The sequence below is a fragment of the Benincasa hispida genome, chromosome 10 (assembly GCF_027475165.1).
Source record: "Benincasa hispida cultivar pf3 chromosome 10, pf3_genome.v1.1, whole genome shotgun sequence".
NCBI classification, from domain to species: domain Eukaryota; kingdom Viridiplantae; phylum Streptophyta; class Magnoliopsida; order Cucurbitales; family Cucurbitaceae; genus Benincasa; species Benincasa hispida.
Genome location: NC_143487.1, coordinates 8,897,759 through 8,917,357, shown reverse-complemented (window position 1 = coordinate 8,917,357; position 19,599 = coordinate 8,897,759). Strand labels below are relative to the sequence as shown.

At 35.4% G+C, this 19,599-nt stretch overlaps 2 protein-coding genes across 5 annotated transcripts; both read right to left on the bottom strand.

Annotated features, from left to right (window-relative positions):
• Positions 1 to 1,478: 1,478 nt before the first annotated feature.
• On the bottom strand, positions 1,479 to 3,231 carry LOC120087845 (strigolactones hydrolase CXE15-like). The gene is made up of 2 exons (XM_039044777.2): positions 2,144 to 3,231; positions 1,479 to 2,053 (listed from the first exon to the last, which is right to left on the bottom strand). Exons 1-2 carry the CDS (start codon positions 2,800 to 2,802, stop codon positions 1,747 to 1,749), a joined length of 966 nt encoding a protein of 321 aa, XP_038900705.1. The 5' UTR covers positions 2,803 to 3,231; the 3' UTR covers positions 1,479 to 1,746.
• Positions 3,232 to 3,879: 648 nt separating this feature from the next.
• Positions 3,880 to 19,347, bottom strand: LOC120087844 (ubiquitin C-terminal hydrolase 12-like). 4 transcript variants are annotated; one of them, XR_005484709.2, is made up of 32 exons: positions 19,193 to 19,347; positions 18,707 to 18,776; positions 18,052 to 18,202; positions 17,767 to 17,924; positions 17,037 to 17,302; positions 16,615 to 16,833; positions 16,333 to 16,441; positions 16,134 to 16,249; positions 13,655 to 13,753; positions 13,349 to 13,458; positions 12,388 to 12,462; positions 11,702 to 11,780; positions 11,468 to 11,614; positions 11,042 to 11,122; positions 10,824 to 10,943; positions 10,586 to 10,708; positions 9,638 to 9,715; positions 9,467 to 9,555; positions 9,256 to 9,364; positions 8,323 to 8,391; positions 8,112 to 8,222; positions 6,639 to 6,694; positions 6,322 to 6,499; positions 6,139 to 6,240; positions 5,899 to 5,970; positions 5,657 to 5,737; positions 5,410 to 5,475; positions 5,210 to 5,296; positions 4,953 to 5,069; positions 4,715 to 4,789; positions 4,541 to 4,627; positions 3,880 to 4,407 (listed from the first exon to the last, which is right to left on the bottom strand). XR_005484709.2 is itself a non-coding variant. In XM_039044775.2 (32 exons), exons 1-32 carry the CDS (start codon positions 19,220 to 19,222, stop codon positions 4,366 to 4,368), a joined length of 3,357 nt encoding a protein of 1,118 aa, XP_038900703.2. In that variant the 5' UTR covers positions 19,223 to 19,347; the 3' UTR covers positions 3,880 to 4,365. The 4 variants fall into 4 exon arrangements, 2 of the variants coding, with proteins under 2 accessions (XP_038900703.2, XP_090162578.1); XR_016524146.1 differs by having other exon boundaries at positions 9,653 to 9,715; XM_039044775.2 differs by having other exon boundaries at positions 5,672 to 5,737.
• Positions 19,348 to 19,599: the final 252 nt, after the last annotated feature.

The following is a 19,599-nucleotide window of genomic DNA, read 5'->3' as shown; positions in this document are numbered from 1 at the left end:
AAAGAAGAAAAAAGAATAAAAACATATAAAAAAATAGTTAAAATTATTATAAGCCCCTAAATTCATTGGTGTGCATTTACAAAAATACAAAATTATAAAAACAATCACTCTCCTCTTTGTCACTTTGTCGACCTTTAAATTGTTTGAACTTTTAGAAATTTCTCCACCATTTTTGAGATGTGAGAATCAATAGTTAGACTTGTGTGTATAGAAAGAAAACTACAAAAGCATATAAAAAAAGTTAATATTAAATCATTCTATATATTTTTATAAAATTGAAAATAATAATAATAATAATAAATAAAAAGGAGGAGAGAACCTACGTTAAACCAAAAAAAGAAAGAAAGAGGTTATATCTTTTTATGGAAGATAGAAGACATACTATTAACAATTTTAAAAAATATATTTTAAAAAAAAAAAGCCTACAACAAAATTTCTTTTAAAGAAATGAGAGACAAATAAGTTAGAGAGACGGTTAACAAAATAGGAAAAAAAGAAAAGGAAAAAACAGTGGAGATATGACAAATGAGATGATGAATTTGACTATTTAGAAAATTTAGATCTCAAATCATTATTTTATTTTATTAAAAACAAACAAAATCCCACGTAGAGATTATTAGTGATAGAACGTGGTTTTTTTTAAAAAAATATATATATTTTTAAATATTAGAGATAAAATCTGGATTTTCTTAAAAAAAGATTTTCATGAATGAGATATTAGATGATAAATTATGATTTTTTTTTTTATATAAAACATCCCTTTATTTAATGTGAAGTAGAGATTATTAGAGATAAAATGTTATTTTTTTTAATGATTTAAATGTAAAATTAGATAAGATATCTTTATGATCATCAACTAAAATGGGCAAAATAAGAAATCAAATTTTTCTCACCATAGCCTCGTTTAGATAGAATATATAAACGTATATGTTAACATTCGAGAGGTCTTTCGAATTCCATTATCCCATCGTACTGAAAAAAGAAAAAAAATACATAATCAATATTTCACATTTTTTTTTAAATGAAGCTATAACGTAAAGAAATCAAAATGCTTGAAGGGCTGCAACCATCAACATCAACCCGAAGGCACAAATGATAAAGAAAAATTTTCCACCCAAACATCATGCATTCGATTGGACAAAGGCCAACAAGCTTAGATTGTGTGTCATCTACTACTCCAACAACGAGCGAAGTTCCTACAAACATTGTGAATTGCCACAACAGCTTTGCCCGCTTGAAAAAAGACATGTTCAATTGAATTTCAATCTTTTTCACAACACACACCTAAATAAGGAGCATTCGTCTCTTTAGATTGGGGTTTGATGGTAAAATGTTGTGAATTTTATTCACATAAAATTTTGAATCTTGTTAGGAAGTTTCAATTTCCGAAGCCTACTCCACCACTGTTCAAAGTTTCATTTTTTTTTTTTTTAATTCATGATGATGAATTATCCACTTTTTGGTTCATTTTCCTATATTTAAAAATGACCCTTTAATTAATTAATCAACTTCAATTATCAATAGACGTTTCCTCGATCTCTCTCACCATGATCCATATGGCCTTCTGTTCCTCGATCACTCTCACCATGATCCATATGTCCTGGAGCTCTAATTTATCTTGAAATTGTGTTTGTTTGTTTTTAAAAGAAAATTAAAACATAGTTTGATGGTTTATGAACATATGGATTACGATTGGAACATTTTTATTAAGCAGATTGATAGGGGAATGGAAAAGGGATGAAGGAATCAGAGTGAATGTTGAGCAATGAAGTGGTTGATGAGAAGCATTAATTGGTTAGAAGCTTCAGAATTTGGATCAATGGTGAAGAATCCGTGTTGTTTTCCTTCAAACTCCACCAATTCTATCTTCTTCCCCTGTTTCTTCAGCTTCTCTGCGTACTCCACCGCTCGATCTTTCAACAGATCAGCGCCGCCCACCACCACCATTATCGGATCCATCTCCACCGCCTTCAAGTTCCGGCTGCTCGGTCCAAACACGTCCACAAGAGGATGATCGGCGCTGCTTCCGATCGGGATCGACAATCTCCAAAACCTGCTCAAATGGTTAAAACCAAATCTTAACTTCACTGAAATTGTAACTCAAATTGAACTTCAAATTCAAATTTCACAATCTGATTTCAACCTATCGATGAGCTCCAGATTCAGGAAGGCTTCTTTGGAGCCTTCTGCCTCGGACCGAGTCCTCACCGTCCCGCCGAAGAATGGCGCCAGGAGAACGTAGCCTCTCACTCGAACTGGCGCCAACTCAGGCGAACCTAGGCCCAGTCCCGCCGCAAGATGGTGAGCGATGTTCCCACCGGCGGAGTCACCGCTGATGAAAACTCTGCTGAAATCGGCGACGTCGGCCAGCCAGGGATCAGGATGGTCGGATTCAGCTTGGGCTTGGAGCCACCGGAGAGCCGCGAAGCCGTCATCGATAGCGGCCGGAAGGCGATTCTCGGGAGCGAGACGATAGTCCGGGGAGATGACGAGAGCAGGAAGCTCGGCGGCGAGGCGGAAGCAGTAGTTCTGGCAATTGGGCCAGGTGCGGGAGCCGATGCAGAAGCCGCCGCCGTGAATGTAGAAAAGGACGGGAAGCTTGGAAGAAGAAATGGAAGCAGGTTTGTAGAGACGGAGGTGAAGATCGTGGATGGGATCAAAGAGAAGATCTTTCCATAGAACGGAACCATCGTCGAAGACAGGGACATTGAAGCTCGGATTGGAGGAACGGACTATGGAGCCATCGCTGTAAACGCGGAGGACACCACGGCACTCATCGACTTCAAAGGGAGTGGTAGCCATGGCTTCAAGTCAATACAGAAGAGAAGAGAAAAGATGAGATGAGAAGGAAAGGTGGAAGAAGGGAAGAATTAAAGGAGAGATAATGGCGAGTGGCCGGCAGCCGCCAAAGTCTGCCGTTTTCTGGTGGGTACTGCTGTGCTATCGGATACCATCTTTGTTTTTTGTTTTGTTTTTTGTTTATTATCTATATTTTATCAAACTAGTGTTATTTGTTGTGTGAATAATTCTAATGTGAAGGAAGACGAAAACCTACACATGAAAAATGACGAGGCAGACATTATATGGTGCCTGCTTCAAAAAATACCAATTTGCAGACGCAAAAAACCACCCGCACAACAGCCAAAAATAGGCCGGATCACATTTTTTTGTACAAGCTTCTGTTTTTATTCATTATTTTATTATTATTATTATTTTGGCAAAACATCCGTACAAAAATATCAACTATTCATGATCCATACCATCCGTCTAACCAAAGCAAAATAAAATCTATGTAGCTCCAGTCACAGAAATAAGAACAGGTAAAAAAGGAAGAGAGAAGGAAAAGAGAAGCGGCAGAGAGGACAGTTGGGTGAAGAGAAACAGCGACAGTGATATGAGAAGGGAAGTGATTGGAAAAATGAGAAGAAAAAGAGAGTTCCACCTTATAAAAAATAATATTAAATCACTAAATTATGCCAACTCAACACCTTACACTCAACAATTTTTCTATATATACAAATCAAAAAGAAAAGTCACATAAAACATCCAACGAAAAAAATGCAAAATGTGTAAAACAGAATGTTAAAAACAATAAAACAATAATGGAAAAAAGGAAAAAAGGACAAAAAATAAAAAGATGTTAATAAATTTCGGATCGACATGGAAAGGAAGAAAAATAGAAGTGATAGAGAAGTAGCCAAGTAAAACTCTTTACTGCTCAAAAGGAAGGAAAAAAATGTAAAGATAAAATGAAATGCCTGGATGACAAGTTATGCATACACAACCCGGACAAGTTCAGTTACAACCATGACCCCCAATTCTGACCTAAACAAAAAACAAGGAAACAAACAACCCAAAAAGAAAAGGGGAAAAAACAAATTTAATAATAATAACAATAATAATATTTCAGGTCCCCAACTATACTTTGTGTACATTAACTACTGGTCAAAAAAACTTGTTTATGAACTATAGATTACAAACTCAACTGATGCTGAGGGAGGGCCTCTTTCTCTGCGAGGTCAAAGGTAGGATGATTAGGAGGAGGGAGTGAGGAAGAGAAACCCTCTCCGCCTGTAATTAACAAGATCAGGGGGAGATGATTTTTTACACTAAAAACAAACATATCCATTGAAGGGAAAAAGAAAATCCTTCCCCCATCCATAATCCATATCCCATATTCCATATCCATCCATTGCTAGAGAATAAATGGCCAACAGAATCAAAATGGAATCCTGCTGGCAAACTCTATGCCAGCGAGTGCTCACCAATCTAACAACCCAAATGTGTGTGGTAGATTTTCCAACTCATCTAAATGCTCTATGAAAGACATAACCAACCCAGTCATGTCTCTGTCTTGTCTTTTCACTAATTGTAGATTTTTACTGGCTTCTCAAATGTATGACGATTCTGCATCAATTTTTCAAAAATACGAAAACAGCAATTATCACCAAAATCTTCCTGTCGATATTTTGTTCACTTTAAACCACACCAAATGTTAGAAAAAGATGCACAAGTGTTTCTCCAGACATAGACATTTCACCTGATTTGCTGTATAAGCTCGTTTGGGTGCGTTATCAGTGTGCTCCAGTCCAAGATATTGCTCCCACGCACCATAAACATCTCTTCTCTAAAGCAGATGCCACACAATTATATTGAGAATGCTATCTCCTCAAAGCTAAGAACACTATGGATAAAAATAAACTTCAAGACGAACCTGAAAACGATTTGACACAATGTCTGTGTCTTGGAGGTACTCTGGACGACCTAGAGAAAGAAATGCAAATTTCCACTGACCAAACATAAACAGCAAAATGCAGTTAGATTAATCAGAAGTGCTCCAGATATGTATTTGTAAACATCTTAATAAGGCTCGTCCAAGATGGATAGTGAAAATGGAAGTAACTACCAAAGTAGAACACAGTACAAAGGGAAAAAAAAAACTAACAAAATACCTTGGCAAATTCCTCATCAGGAACCTGTAACTTCTTCTGTATTCTCAATTTAATATCGGCCAGGGTCTCTCCCTCATTTATGACTAAGAAAAAGGGCTCACCGAAGTTCTGAATTTGCTATAGATAACAAAGGAAACTCCGTAGTCACTATAGAGGTTATCATATCCAGCAACCATCCTATTTATTCAAAATACTGAATATCCAAACATCATCAAATGACTATTATTTGGACAAGGATAATGATGCTTCATACTTACCATCTGATTCTGAGCGGTGTCTTTAGTGAAATGGTACACATGGATTAGGCGATCATTTGGACCAAGGTTTTTTTCTTCTTCCGGAATCTGTAAAAAAAGAAAAAGGACAAAATAAGGTTAGACAAAAGCCACAAAGTAACCAATGGTAAGAGGGTTTGCATTTTAAAAATCTAAGAGATTTCCTTGCATAAGAAATGCACCTCTTCTGCCCGCAAAGTCCAATATTGATCATTAATGTTCTCAATCTTTTCATTAGGAGGAAACACCTGTATCAGATGACAGAATTAAACTATGACGATAGGTTGTTCATCTACAGTGTCCAATAAAGGAACAGAGTTATAATTTTATGACTACTATTTTCTCAAAGAAAATGCTTTTTCAATAATCTTATTAGCAGAATCGATTGAAAACCATATCAGTGATATAAAGTAATAGCCATGCAAAGACCTCTCACGGTCACACCTTGTAGATCTTATGGTAGAAAACTTCAAGCAATCTGAGCTCTGCATCTGGATGAGATAATTCAACCTGTTCATGAAGGTAAATTGTAAGTATAAAAATAAATACCGACAAAAAGACAAAAGATATGGATATTGTAGAGCCCCTACCCCAATAAAAGATAAAATTGCATTTATGACACGTGTCTACCAACCCACAACAGATTTGGATTAAAAGAATTTAAGAAATACCTTTGTTTTAAGATCATTAATCACATCTGCTACAGTGCTCTGTTTTGGCAATCTAATTGTATGAATAACCACCTGATAACATGGGATATAATTGTGAGGAAAAAAGTTTGTCGGCACTGCCATGCATACACATGCAGACTCGTACGCATGCAAATAAGCAAGCAAGAAATACATATACAAATACTTATATTGTAACATATCCTAAACTTAGAATTCAATCACTATATAGTATATACTCACTTCATCCTTTGTTGCATGATGAAATGCTACTTTAAGAGTTTTCAGACCTTGTAACTCTGGAAGAGGGATGTCCAATACTTCATAGTATAATATATCTGACGTCTGTACATGGAATTAGGTAAAAGCCATTAAATTTTATGAACCATTAATAATGCTTATTTCTCAGGAATGGGGAATTATTACCTGATTATAATGAACCAGCATATCAGACAAGTGCTCCACACCCCGATACTTGATTGGCTGAGGTTTAGGTTGCTGGGAGTAACAATTATGTGACGTTAATCTAATTTTTGATGGATCATCTACACCAAGTTGTTGGGCTAGTCTTTCCACCACATCGTCATATGTATAAAGTTTTGACCTAAGAAAACAAGATAATGCAATAAAGAAGCAAGAAATTTACGATTACAGGAAGTCATGAGGCATTTTGTAATAAAGTAAATCAAGTAGTGAGCACTTCATAATTGGTATCACAATAATAAATAATCTGTACCACTTACATCTCTAAGCAAAAATCATCTTCCTTCGGCTTCTCTAGGAAACGAAAATGGACAACCTAGTAGCACAAATCAATTACACACAACCAATCAGTGCCTGGACAATCATGCACAGTCAAACAAGTTTGTTCATGTTTCTTGTCCCAAATAGCACAAATCAAAATAAAGCACGACCAATCAGTGCCAGGAAAAGGTTCGTGAGACAATCCTATGCATATCAAATAACGAAGAAAGAATGGAAAGGTTGAGTGATTTCTGGACACACATTTGATGTTCTAAAAATTACAAGCACGTCAATCCTGCACACCATACACTACAATGGGGAACTTTAAATTTCAGATTAATCTCAACATTAAGGAACACAACTAAAAGAACCAAAACAACAATTAAAGGTGCTTGGCTTGCATCAACACAAAATTAACATCCTGCATTGGGATACAACAAGAGGAATTTTATAGCTTTTTTCTGAATGCTGTAATCACTTTTGGGTGAGAACAGAAGTAGACAATGCTAATTGCTAACAAGACTCCTGACATCTGAAATGGATTTCAGCTTATGGCCTTTGGTTACGAGATAAATAGGTAACTATAAGTTCGTACTTCCTTTATCCCTCTCGTTTCATTCTTTAAACACTTGTGTAATTAAGATAGGATTACTGACCAATTATATTTCGTTATCTGTAATAAATTTTCTCCCTTCATTACCACAAAAAAAAATAATAATAATAACAACAACAATAATAATAAACGTTAAGTTTGCAAAGAATGAACCACTGTCTAAACTATTAACCTTCAGCATTCATAAAAGGACAAAACCCTAGAGGTAAGGAGCCTTGAAGATTTTTTTTAACAAGAAACAAAAACAAGACTTTTCAAGGAAGTGTAAGAAAGTTACACAAATACTTACAAAATCCCAGTTTAAACATATATCTTGTAAAGAAAATCCAATAAAAGGTTAGAATGAGTACATCATGAAGAAGCTTTTAATCTAGCAGACTCACAACAGATTTACCATGAAATAACAGAGCAGGGACTTAAATTGTTAACGATGAATAACAGTAACTCAAATCAAATCCTCTTTTGTTGGAACACAAAATTCTAAACATGCAAACCTAAATTTCAAGAGCCAGAACACTAGAAAGTTATAAATTGTCGCATGAATAACTAAAATTCCTTTTCAATTGGACTTTCTCAAAGGATGTAAGGAGCAACTTACTTCAGCTTCTTATCATCTCAAACTCATCTGTTATGGATTATTCCATTTTATCATAGTAATGCTTGACGGATTTTAATGGATTTTTTTCACTCAGAAAGTTAAGTACGATTGTTCTTTTTCCAAAAAGTTATTTTAACATCCTAAATGAGACTTTCTTGACGAAAATAAACTGTAAATATATTAATAATTCCGAAAACTTTAAGAGCGAGCATTGGGATATATGTCCCAACAGCAGTACCACCAAACATGTTGATGTCTTACTTGACGGTTATGCACATACTCCAAAAATGAGGGAACATCAGGATAACGATACTGTTCCGCATTTTCAACTGGAGGGGATTTTTGAAAGCAAACAATATCTCCATCTTCCAGCTGCATCAGAAAAGAGAGGGGGGGGAACTTACTTTTAGATTAACTGCCCTAAATACTTCAAAAAATCAGCACACAGCTGCACTTATAAAAGCAGCATTACCTGACTTGCTCGAAATGTGAATTTCTTGTCAATAGGTTCACACATAATGTTCGGCTCAAACTTGATTTCCTGAAATAAAGCAAATCTTAGGAATATCTACAATAATCATTAACCAAGGCCACAGAAAACCAATGGTCATAATTTAAAGCAGGAATCTATGTTACAAAAATGTCAAGACCAGTAAACTCGAATGTCAAAGGAAATCTTTCTTGCAACCGACATGGATGTTTAAGAAGAGTGATATGGTTGCAAATTCAACCAATTATCAGTGCTACAAAAGCATTTAATCATAGTGAGTAGTGACCATAAGAGCATCAAAAGCTAATTCCCAAAGATAAAGCACTTATTAGGACTAAAGATGATATATGTTCACAAAGAGGATAGCAAAAACTTCCTATCTGTGAATTCCTTTTTCATTACATCAAACATCAACAAGAGAAACTTACTGCAACCTCCTAGGTTGCAGTTGTTGCGTTCACCCATGCCCCCATTTTTTTTTCACATTTGGCTTAATAAAAATTCTGTCTCCCATAATTTTCTCTTATTTTTTCCTTTTTGAAAAGGAAACTAAACTTTTCATTGATTGAATGAAAAGAGGCTAATGCTCAAGATACAAAGATATAAAATAAAACAAACATAGCAATTACAACCATAACGACCAAATACAGCCAAAAGGAGAAGTCGAAACTCTAAACTAATTGATCTCAAATTAAAAAACCAAATAGCAACTAATCTTGAAATGTTCAAAGATTTTTTCCGAAGTGAAATTAGTTTCCAATAATTTCTTCATCAAACAAGATTAAAAAGAAACCAAAATGAGAATATGTGTATAATATTTTTTTTTTTTGGGGGGGGGGATGCCGGCAAAAATGAAGTAACTTGTGCAAATTTAAACATATATTAATAATTAATTGGAAGGATGAAGCCGCATACCTCATAAAGTTCAATCTCTTCTTCTGGTGCGTAACCAGCCATTTCATTCAATTTTGTCAATATTTCAAAAGGTTTCCCATTACCCTTCACAAATAGCCTTCCCACATATCTAAGATTGTAGAACGGTTAAAAGAGTGAAACACCATGTCAACTCATCACCAATCCACGTGAATAGAATTGAAAGGGGGAAGATGAAACATCTATAAAATACCTCAACTCTTCTTTCTCAGGCTCATAAAGCTTAAAAAACAATAAGATATCATCTTTTGTCTTGTCTGGTGGAGCAATAGGCCGTGAATCCTAAATGAAATTGTTGAAAAATCACATAAATAAGAGGGATAAGAAAGTAATTGCAAAATTAAGAAGTATAAGATACAGTTACCAGTCCATATTCCACCTCCAGTAATAACTTCAATTCAGCATTATGAACCTTGTTTGATACCTCTCTTAATTGTCCAACCTATATATACCATTGAATAGGAGTGAGCGTCTTCAGAAAATTAGCAAAAACATGGGAGTAAATGAGAGTGGCTCCATCAGCGCCATAGAATAACCAATATTATTGGGAGAAGAAATATTTTTTCTACTTTTGGATTAAATGGAAAGAAGCAACAATGAAACACAAGATGTAAATCTGAAGAAAAGGAAGAGTGCTAGTAAAGCAAAATGCAATTTACAAGCAATTGATGAAAAGCCACAGTCCACATACTTGGCTTGGGAGAAAGAGAAGGATGTTTCAGGGAAGATGTTTGATTATGATGCTCACTTCACTGCTTCCCTTTAAGTTTTTGGTGCAATTTATTTTCACATTTACCCATCTCTTGGATGCCAAAACATTTAAGGTTCCTTTCTTCTTTTCTTATCTTTTTTTCTTGTCAAGAGACACGTGAATTTCTCTGAAATTTTTCTTATTTTTTACCTTCCCATTTTGGTTCTCTGTGTTCCGGCCTATTCTTGTGCTTTTATTTTTCTTAATGATAATAGTGCTTTTTACAAAATAAAAAATAACTAAATAGAAAGCCATGACATTTTCAAATGTTCTCTAGAATGAAACAGTAACATTTACCAAACTGCAGGGAATTGCACCCCACAATTTGTCTTACATTTACAGAAAAGTTAAGGTTCAAAATGTTTCCCTGTATAGTTTGGAAAGCAAAGTTTGGCCCCTTCCTAGAAGTTTCTAGCTCTTGTCCATGCCTTTGAAATAAAAGTATTTAAACCTTTAAAAGATCAGAGATAAGTTCGGAATGCAAAGTTTAAGTTCAAGCTATGTCCCTGCCTTTGGAACAAATGTATTTCCACCTTTAAAGGATGAGAGATAGATACATACGGATTGTGCTTCCTCCATAGGTGTCAATGGTCGGTTGGGCCGGTAAGTATGGTTCTGACGTTTCGCCCACAACCAATATCGCTGAAGCTGGATGGGTATACCAAATTCCTTAGCCACCTCCTCCTGCACACACCATATAACAATATTTCCGTTAAGCAAAATAGATGATTTATATCCGAAATTGCTGAAGACAGCACACCAAAAAAAAAAAAAAAAAACAGAGAGAGAGAGATAGTACCTTGAAAAGGTTAAATGGCATTTGCTTCTGGATGCGGAAGCTCCTTACTTTGTCGTGATCAACAAGATCAAAAAATATATCTTTTCCAATTTGTTCAACTAGATCTTCATCTCTAGCGACCTAATGATGAAGATCAAATTAACAAAACTCGGGTTATTCAATAACTTATGATTGAAAGCCACTTGCAACACTAATGGAAGGATGATTCAACTTCAAACCTTTATGATAGTATAAAGGTGTGCCTCTGCCTTTTCTTTCTTCTTGTGTTCCTTTTCTTCTTGTTCTTTCTTCAACCTTTCCTGAGGTATTCATGTAAACGTAGTTGGATCAGTAAGACAAAAACAAGTAGGAAAAGAAGTAGGAGTCAACTTTGGATACCAATCACTTCAAACCCATATTTTTTCCAATATTTTGCTATGAACAAGCTCTTGGGTTGAGCGACCTAAATACTCAAGAATGGACCTGTTATGCTTAAGATCCTTACAAGATAACGTAACCAAGAAGATCTGTCATGCATCAGATCCTTACTAGATAAAGAAGTGAAGCTCAAAATCCCTTAATTAGTTTCCAAACCAAGTATCCTACTACTTGGCTAGCATTTGTCTGATATCACGCCTAAGAAGCATGCAACAACAGCACCATACCCTGAGATGTTCGGCAATGTCCTTCTCATCCACGTTGCAAATTACTTTGTCTTTGTCACTTTCACGTATGTACACGAGCATGTATGCATTTGAGTATTTGGTGAACTTAAAAGGAGTGTTGTTGAATCCAGGATTCGTCTGAGGTAACTGTTAACCACCGGATAGAATATCATAAGCAGAAATATGTGCGCATCAGATTAAAGTCCAATGAAAATATTCACATGGAAATAATACCTCTTCCTCACCACCATATTGCTCCTCTAATGCCCTTTTTACATCTTCTTTAGTTACCCGCTCATCATCAAATTTGTACCTGAGCCCAAAAGTTCATGCAACGTTAGAGCAACACAAATTAAACTAAACCCGCTGTTTAATTATTTGAGCTTAGAATTGTATGAGTTCGTTACAAAAAGAAATCTAAAAATTTGTTCAATTTCCACAAATTCGTCTTGTGATAAGTATAAGTTCTTCTTTTCAGGCTCTTCAATTGTAATCATGGACATTGCGATAGGAACCCACCCCAACTATTCTCGTGGACACCATATGCCCACTTCAAACACTAGGTCCCAATAAAACTTCTCAGTTTTAAGATTATTAAAAGGGTTGAACCTAAGACTTTGATATTTTGTTTATGTGTAAGCATGCCCGCAACCAATTGAGCAGCCCCTTGAGGACTGTGCATAGGTACAAAATCTTGATGAGAAAGATGTACCAAAAAAGTGACCAGATGCACTTTACATTTACCACATAATCTAAAGCCATTGCAAACTTCCATAGTTCTGGTTTCCTTTCAAATTGAAGAAATTTCTTATAGTTGAGTTAATCCAGCAATGCAAATTAGTATAGATATTAAAATGGATAAGCGCCAAATGCAAATCAAGAATAAACTGGATTATAGGTAAGATAAGTCCATAAAATACCATTGCTCTGAAAGGGTTGGCCTGATAAAGGCATAATAATGTCCACCATGCACCCCACCGCTGTGAACCAAGACACTGAACCCAAAAGAGAGAGAAAGAGAGATTATTAACTTTATAAAATATCTTACAAATGGACTGAATAAAAAACTTAGAAAGAGATCTCCAAGTATAAGATGGTGACATGCACTATAATTATGAAAAGCATTCAAATACCATCCACAAAATTCAAAATAGCGCACACATAATTGCCCAAAAGAACATTTTATTTGTGTTTGACCAATTGAAATATAAACAACATAGCAGTGTTTGACCAATTGAAATATAAACAACATAGCAGACAAGGTGGTTTACTTTTATCATTTCTATTCCGTTTTAATTTTGATTGCCGTGCATCTATATAAAATCTATTGAAATATAGAATCTTCTAACATGAAGAACTCTAATATTTTCATTCACTTGTATCATTCTTCAGTGCACATAAACACATACATCTCATTGGGGATATAAGATTTCCAAACTTGGAAATAAAACAACTAGAAAGAGGGAAAAGGATGGTCGGCTTTCTTACAAAGGAACTCCCTTTGGAGAAGAGGAAGTACAAATGTGGACACTAGAACCAACGGAAATTTAAAGTGTGTGTGTGCATGTGATATTCTTTAAAAGAAAATTGCAATATATCAGTGATTGTCCTCGAGTTCTAAGGAAACAAAAGAAGAGTGGGAAGAGACCTTTTTCTCCTACAACTTTTAAAATAAAAAAGAAATTGCCAAAAACTAAGTTAAACGTTGAAAAAACAAATTATTTAGTTTTTTATTTGGAAAAAAGGGAGAAAAAGAACAGAAAGAACCAAGCAGACTTCAAAATTTCCAAACCCAATCATAAGTCATTGGAGGCCCGTCCACACAGATAATAGTTTTTGATTCCATGTCCATATGAGCAAACAATTAGACATCCATTGTACCTATGGAGAGTGTAAAGGTTCCGCACGGTTCTATCAGCTTCCGGTGATAAATACTTCCCATTTTCTCGATCAAGGTCCAGTTGAAGGGGAAATTCATACCGATCGTTGATCTATAGTATCAGACACAAGAAAACAATGTAACTGCTTATACCACAGTCAGCAACAAGAAAGGTCAACATCCTATATTCATTATATCTATCCATGCAGCCAATTGTTATCTCAAAACAACTTGAATTTTCCTAATTGTTGGGTCACTGGAAGAACTATTAAAAGAATGATGGTGAGATAAACATATCTGATACTGACCTTTACCATGGTGTCTCGCATGAAGTCATACTCAAATCGCTTCAACTGGAGTTGAAGGACAGGGGGGAAGTCAATGAACAATACGCCCTTCTTGGCATCCTGTATTGGTAAATTTCACATGGGACAACCTCAGTAAATGAAACAAAGGAAAGAACTCTTTACATAGGATGAGAATCTGAAATCACATAAAGCAACTGAAGGAAACACCATCATCTATGACTGAGTTGAAAAGACACTAACATTATTCCATGTCTCTTCAAAACTCGCATTCTATCAAAGAACTCCACAATAAGATTTTGACACAAAAACCACGCAACATCTGGCTTTACCCAAAAAAAACACATGTTTTCTTATGGTAAGTACATTGATCTATGGTCCAAGACATTATCTAGTAGTCCGCTGGGGGGAAATCCAAACACCATAATTTCTTAGAATCAGTAATTAAAAACATGAAAGAGCCACTCTCTTTGAAATGGAGGTCAAATCACTTACATAAATTCAATACTTGTTGGTTCCTATAATATCATACTACATGTCGCTGTCCAAAATTAAAAACTAAAAACACTAAAAGTTGCCAGTACAAGATCTCATTTAGAAGATGGTGGAGGAAAGGAGGATTTGGCTCCTTGCTCCACTTTCATCAAAAGCCTCAGAGTGGTCCTTGTTTTTGTACTTTAATTCTTCCAAACGAATGTTAGTTTCATATATAAAAGATCATACTTAATAGAGAAGCTTTGCAACATATATATAAAAATAAAAAATAAAAATAAAAAGGTGAAGTTTTGTAGCATAATCTGGATATAGAGTTTCCAAGTTAATTTATTTGTTTGTTTTTACAAGAAACAACTTCTCATGACAAACTGAAAAAGAATAAACATTCACGTGATACAAACTTCAAGGGGTGAAAAGAAAGGGAAGAAAATTTAAAAACAAAATAATTAAAGACAATTATAATCAAATAGAGATCAACAGTGAAATATTTAAAGAGCAATGGACTGTTCCAAAACCCTCATCCCCTTCTGGGAACCAAAATAACACAACGGGAGCTTGCAAGCCAAGGTGAAACTAAGAAGGAAGACTCCATAAATCACTAACTATGACAGTGGGTGAACGGCTGACTTCTTGTAGAACCAATATCTTCTCTTTTGTATGTAAACTTTGTATTGATGATGGATCTGGAACACCAGCAGAAGATCACCAATATATCACAAAATCACATGCTCTTTCCGCCATAGTGTCTGAGACAACCCAAAACTTCCCAGTTAATTTCTTTATTTGGAAGCCACAGCTGAAAAGAATCAACAAGAACCTCTAACACTCATTCTAAGTATCCAATTTTCATTGAAAGATGCATCATCTGCCGAAATGGTAATGAAATACTGAAATATCTTTTTGTTCTTAGACTGCCCTCTGGCCTCTGCCTCTTTTCCTATTAGACATTGTAATATAACTACTAATGTTCTCTGTTCCCACAGATCCTGCTCCCCAAACTCAATTTCAAAATAACCACCAAGTAAACCTTCAAAACCGAATGTACCTTCTCAGAATAGACTTCAAGCCTAACCACCTACACACCCACAAATACTTATGCAATCCCAATATCCAAATCAGGATTGTGATATCCTATATTCACGAACAACCAAGCTGCTATTTACAGTATGATCGGATCAGATTGTGGAAAAAAAAAACGATTGGATCGGTCGTCGTACAATGTAATTGATGTAAGAAGAAAGAGGTTAATTGGATAATTGGATAATATTCTAGGTTAATTCCCTTTTTACCCCCACTTGTAATAAAACTCAATAAATAGAATTTCTCTCCTCTTGTCTTCCACACTCAACTTGAAATTAGAGCCCTTCAAAATATGAAACATTGAAGCTGAAAGTGATTCCAAGAATAACTATCAAATCAAAGCCTAACAACCACAGAGAGCCACACACGTATGCCCCTTGTTTGTCCACCATATTCAAATCAAGCTCGAGATATCCTAGCAATTTTCAATATGAAAACCCAAGATCCTTGGGGCATCTGCCACTAGGTCATTTATCATGATCTTGCTCTTGTCTTTTTGAATTAGGGTCCATTTCTGTAGTTAGGGTCAAACTCACTTTTTTGTGGGAGCTGTTTTTTTATTTTTTGGTGCCCTTGTATATTCTTTTATTTCTTTTAATGAAGTGCATTTTCTTACAAAATATAATATCATAAAATATATACCAAAACCCAAGATAAAAGACCAAAACTATCCACTAGCGGTCTGCTCATCTGGGAATGTGTAAATGAAGGATGGCATAAAATATTTAAATAGAACAGGTAAATAAAAAGCACATCGGTCTGGATTCAACTCAGTGGAAATTTAGTCGTTCAAACTACTTGATAACTAGCCAAGTGATATCAAAAATTTGTTAACTAGTTAAAATACATTAATTGAACTGAACAGATAAAGATTTGCCATGTCCCATATGATTAATTTACAACCAACCTGCAACCCATACTGTTCCGCATGGTACTTATTATCACCCTCAAGGCGTTCTACTTCTACATACTTGTCAAAAGAAGCATACACATCACGACAGCCCTTGACATCAAGCTGAAGATCTGAAATTAAAACATTAGAAAGGAATTGGTACTGTTCAGCCAATAATAAATGAATCCTAGCATCTTCATATTGGAGTAATTACCATAAAATGATTCCTTTCTTGTTGACTTATAGTCCACGTTTATACATTCAATGTAATTCATATGATGCCCTTCAAACAATTTCTGTATGGTTCCCTCCACGACAGTTCCCTGTATACATGAATGAAGTAATGATACTCATATGAATCAACTAACATCATTTAATCATAAAAAATTCTTCATGGCAGGTCAAATTTTCTTTATTATAAGAAAAACTTGAGAAGCATGGTCATACATACATCCAATACATCCTACAAAAAGAGAAGCATGGCCACATTATTTACCTTCATTTTATCTTCAAGTTTTTCAGATAAAACTCTGTTCAGTTCCTGGACATCATGCTGCATAAAAGAATCATATGTGTCCCATCCAAAAGACTTGGTAAGTTCTTTTGTAGCTACACTGCTGTCGCTGTATTGAAGCTTATAAAATAAGCTCTGCAAAGCTAAGGGGATGCTTGCAGATGGCATATCATTTTCTGTAGTAGGCATATGGTACACGGCCTGAAATTATAGTTAAACAGACCGACTTATTTAGGATGTCAAGATAGAGTTTTATGCCTCGTGAGGGAAGGAGGAATCCAGATGGTACATCAATTTCATTAGCAAAAACATGGTGCATGGTCAAAATTGTTACTCAAATTGATTGATTTCATTCTATAGCTAGAAATTGATGTGAGGCCAGAAGAAACAGCACAATCACCCACCTTCCGGAAATATGGAATGTGGTAAAGAGTTTGAAGGAGTGAATTCATATAACATGTTGCTCCCTGATTTTTAAGACCAACAAAACCTGTTTCTTTCTTTGAATCATATGTCCAATAATCAACCACTCTTCGAACAAGGACCTCAGCTTCAACTATTAAGGTATCATTAACAAGATATCCTCTGGTAGGGTCATACAGTTCGCTGAGGGGCATGAATGACGTGAAGCCCCAATCACTTTCCCTGGCATTGAATTGATGTTGAGTATCTGCAATTATTTGGTAGAATTGTGTCATAGAAATATCTATCACTGAATTAGTACAGCATCGGATGAAAAAGATGTCCCGACTGGATAACAAAATCAAAATTAATAATAATAATAATAATTTCAAAAATATACACCCAAAGACCTTGAACATATTAGGGTGATTCAAATGGAAGCGAATGACCAAAACACTCATAGTAGTAATAAAAGAAACCCGAGTTCCTGTCAAAAATAGGAAGTCATTCCAGCCATAAAAGCGGTATAAAATTTACATTTCCATCACAAACATGACACGAAATTCATACAAGTCCTTGCTTGCACAACTTCAGAAAGATTATATTATCTTCTCTACTAGTTTAGCAGACTCCAATATCTCAATAATATAATGAAGATCGACATAATCATAGTACATAATTCTTACGATATCCAATAAATTAATCCAAAATAATTAAGTACTGAGAAAGAACCTTTTCTCACTGAATATTTATTGTGGATTTGATTGATGACACCCAAGCTGAATTGAGCATATCTGCTCCACCCATATGGCAAACTTGCAGAATCCGCAACATCCAAATACATAGACAGATGATCTACATTGTTTCCTTTTGGGAAAATAAGAATTCGCCTAGACGAAAGAGGATGGAATTACTTGGTGCAAAAATATGGCCACATGTATAAACACGTGCACGTAGATATATAATATAATATATGACATATTGACTTAACAGACTAGCATCAAAAGGGAAGTATACCATTTATATCCGCCAACAATAAAGATTTCAGAATAGAGCTTCTTTATGTTGAGCCTCGTGAAGTTGTCAATTCTCCATGTAAATCTTGACGATGGGGGATCCTCAACAGGCTGATTCTCTACTGTGTTGCCTGTTTCCGATTGTGGAACAACTAATGGTTTGTAGGGGAAGAGGGAACAAAAAACGGAAAACTTCTTTAAAATCTCGTTAGAAAACACTTAGTCTGTTAATGCATTTTCCAGACTTATTTAAAACAGGAAAAAATACAAAACAAAACAAAAAAGCACAACCACCTCCAATCTAACTCCGATAGAGAAACAACAAACTAATTTGTCCGAACAAGTAAATTCCCAAAAGTAGCAGTTGATATGGCAATGCATACCTTTGTCTATGAGATGTAGTAACTCTTAAGGAGGGAAAAAGAAATAAAGAAAGCAAGAAGATATCCTGGTGGAAAAAAACAAACAAACAAACAAGTTCGACAGTAGCCAAATTGGTAACTTGTGCTGAAAATTTCCAGATTCTTTGAGTAAACCGTACAGCCACGAAATGATCTCAAACACCGAAATAATTCAATTAGATCAAGACGCAAGAAAAAAAACATTCGATTAGTTAGGGGAAATAATTGCACAGATCAAATGTGAGAAAAGTAAACCTTCCATAGGTTGATGATTATTCTCGGCCAAATCCGAGTGCGGTACAAGCATCTCCTCGTCCTCTTGTTGCTGTGAAGGAAAAAAAGTAGAAGCAGAAATTAAAAATAGCAATCGGATCCGCGATAGCAAATCTTGATTAGTTCAGATATCTCTGTAAAATCCAGACGCGCCAGACGGCAACGACGAAAAACAAAATTGCACCGGAATGGAAGGAAACCCAGAAATTGAGCGCAAAGCCCTAGATTACCGAGCAAGAAGACTCTATAAATGATGAAAAGCAGGCAAGTCGTAGACAATGAAATTAAGATTAATACTTGAAATTACAATATAAGAAGAGGAGGAGGAGGAAGAAGAAGAAGAAGAAGAAGACAAGAGATTGAGTGAGCTCGCAAGAAACTAAGGTGTTTACATCTGAATTACAGGGAGAGAAGATAGAGAGAAATAGAGGGAGAAATAGGAGAGAGGTTCGGAGATAGAAAGTTTACATCGACGGGAGCGGTAGTCATCACAGTCATGGTCTCTGCAGCCTTGGAAGAGAGAGTTGGGGTGGGGAAAAAGAAAACCAAAATGAGTGCGAAGTGCTAAACGAGGAATGTCACTTCCTCGTTATATAATGGGCAGTTTTGGAATTTCGTTCCTCTCTGTTCCAAGGGGCATTGCTCGCCATACCAGAAACCTCTCTCCCTCTCACTTTTGGGCCTATTGTATAACCTTTCTCGGCTTCGGCCCATTTTCCGCTTAAGATTATCGTGGGCTCAACTTTAACCGAAAAAAATAGATAAAATATCTTCTTTATACCATATATTTCAAAAATGTATTTAAATTTGAATTTTTTAAAGAAAAATTATTTTCAGACAAATTTACATTTTTTTTATTATTTTTATTCCCAAAT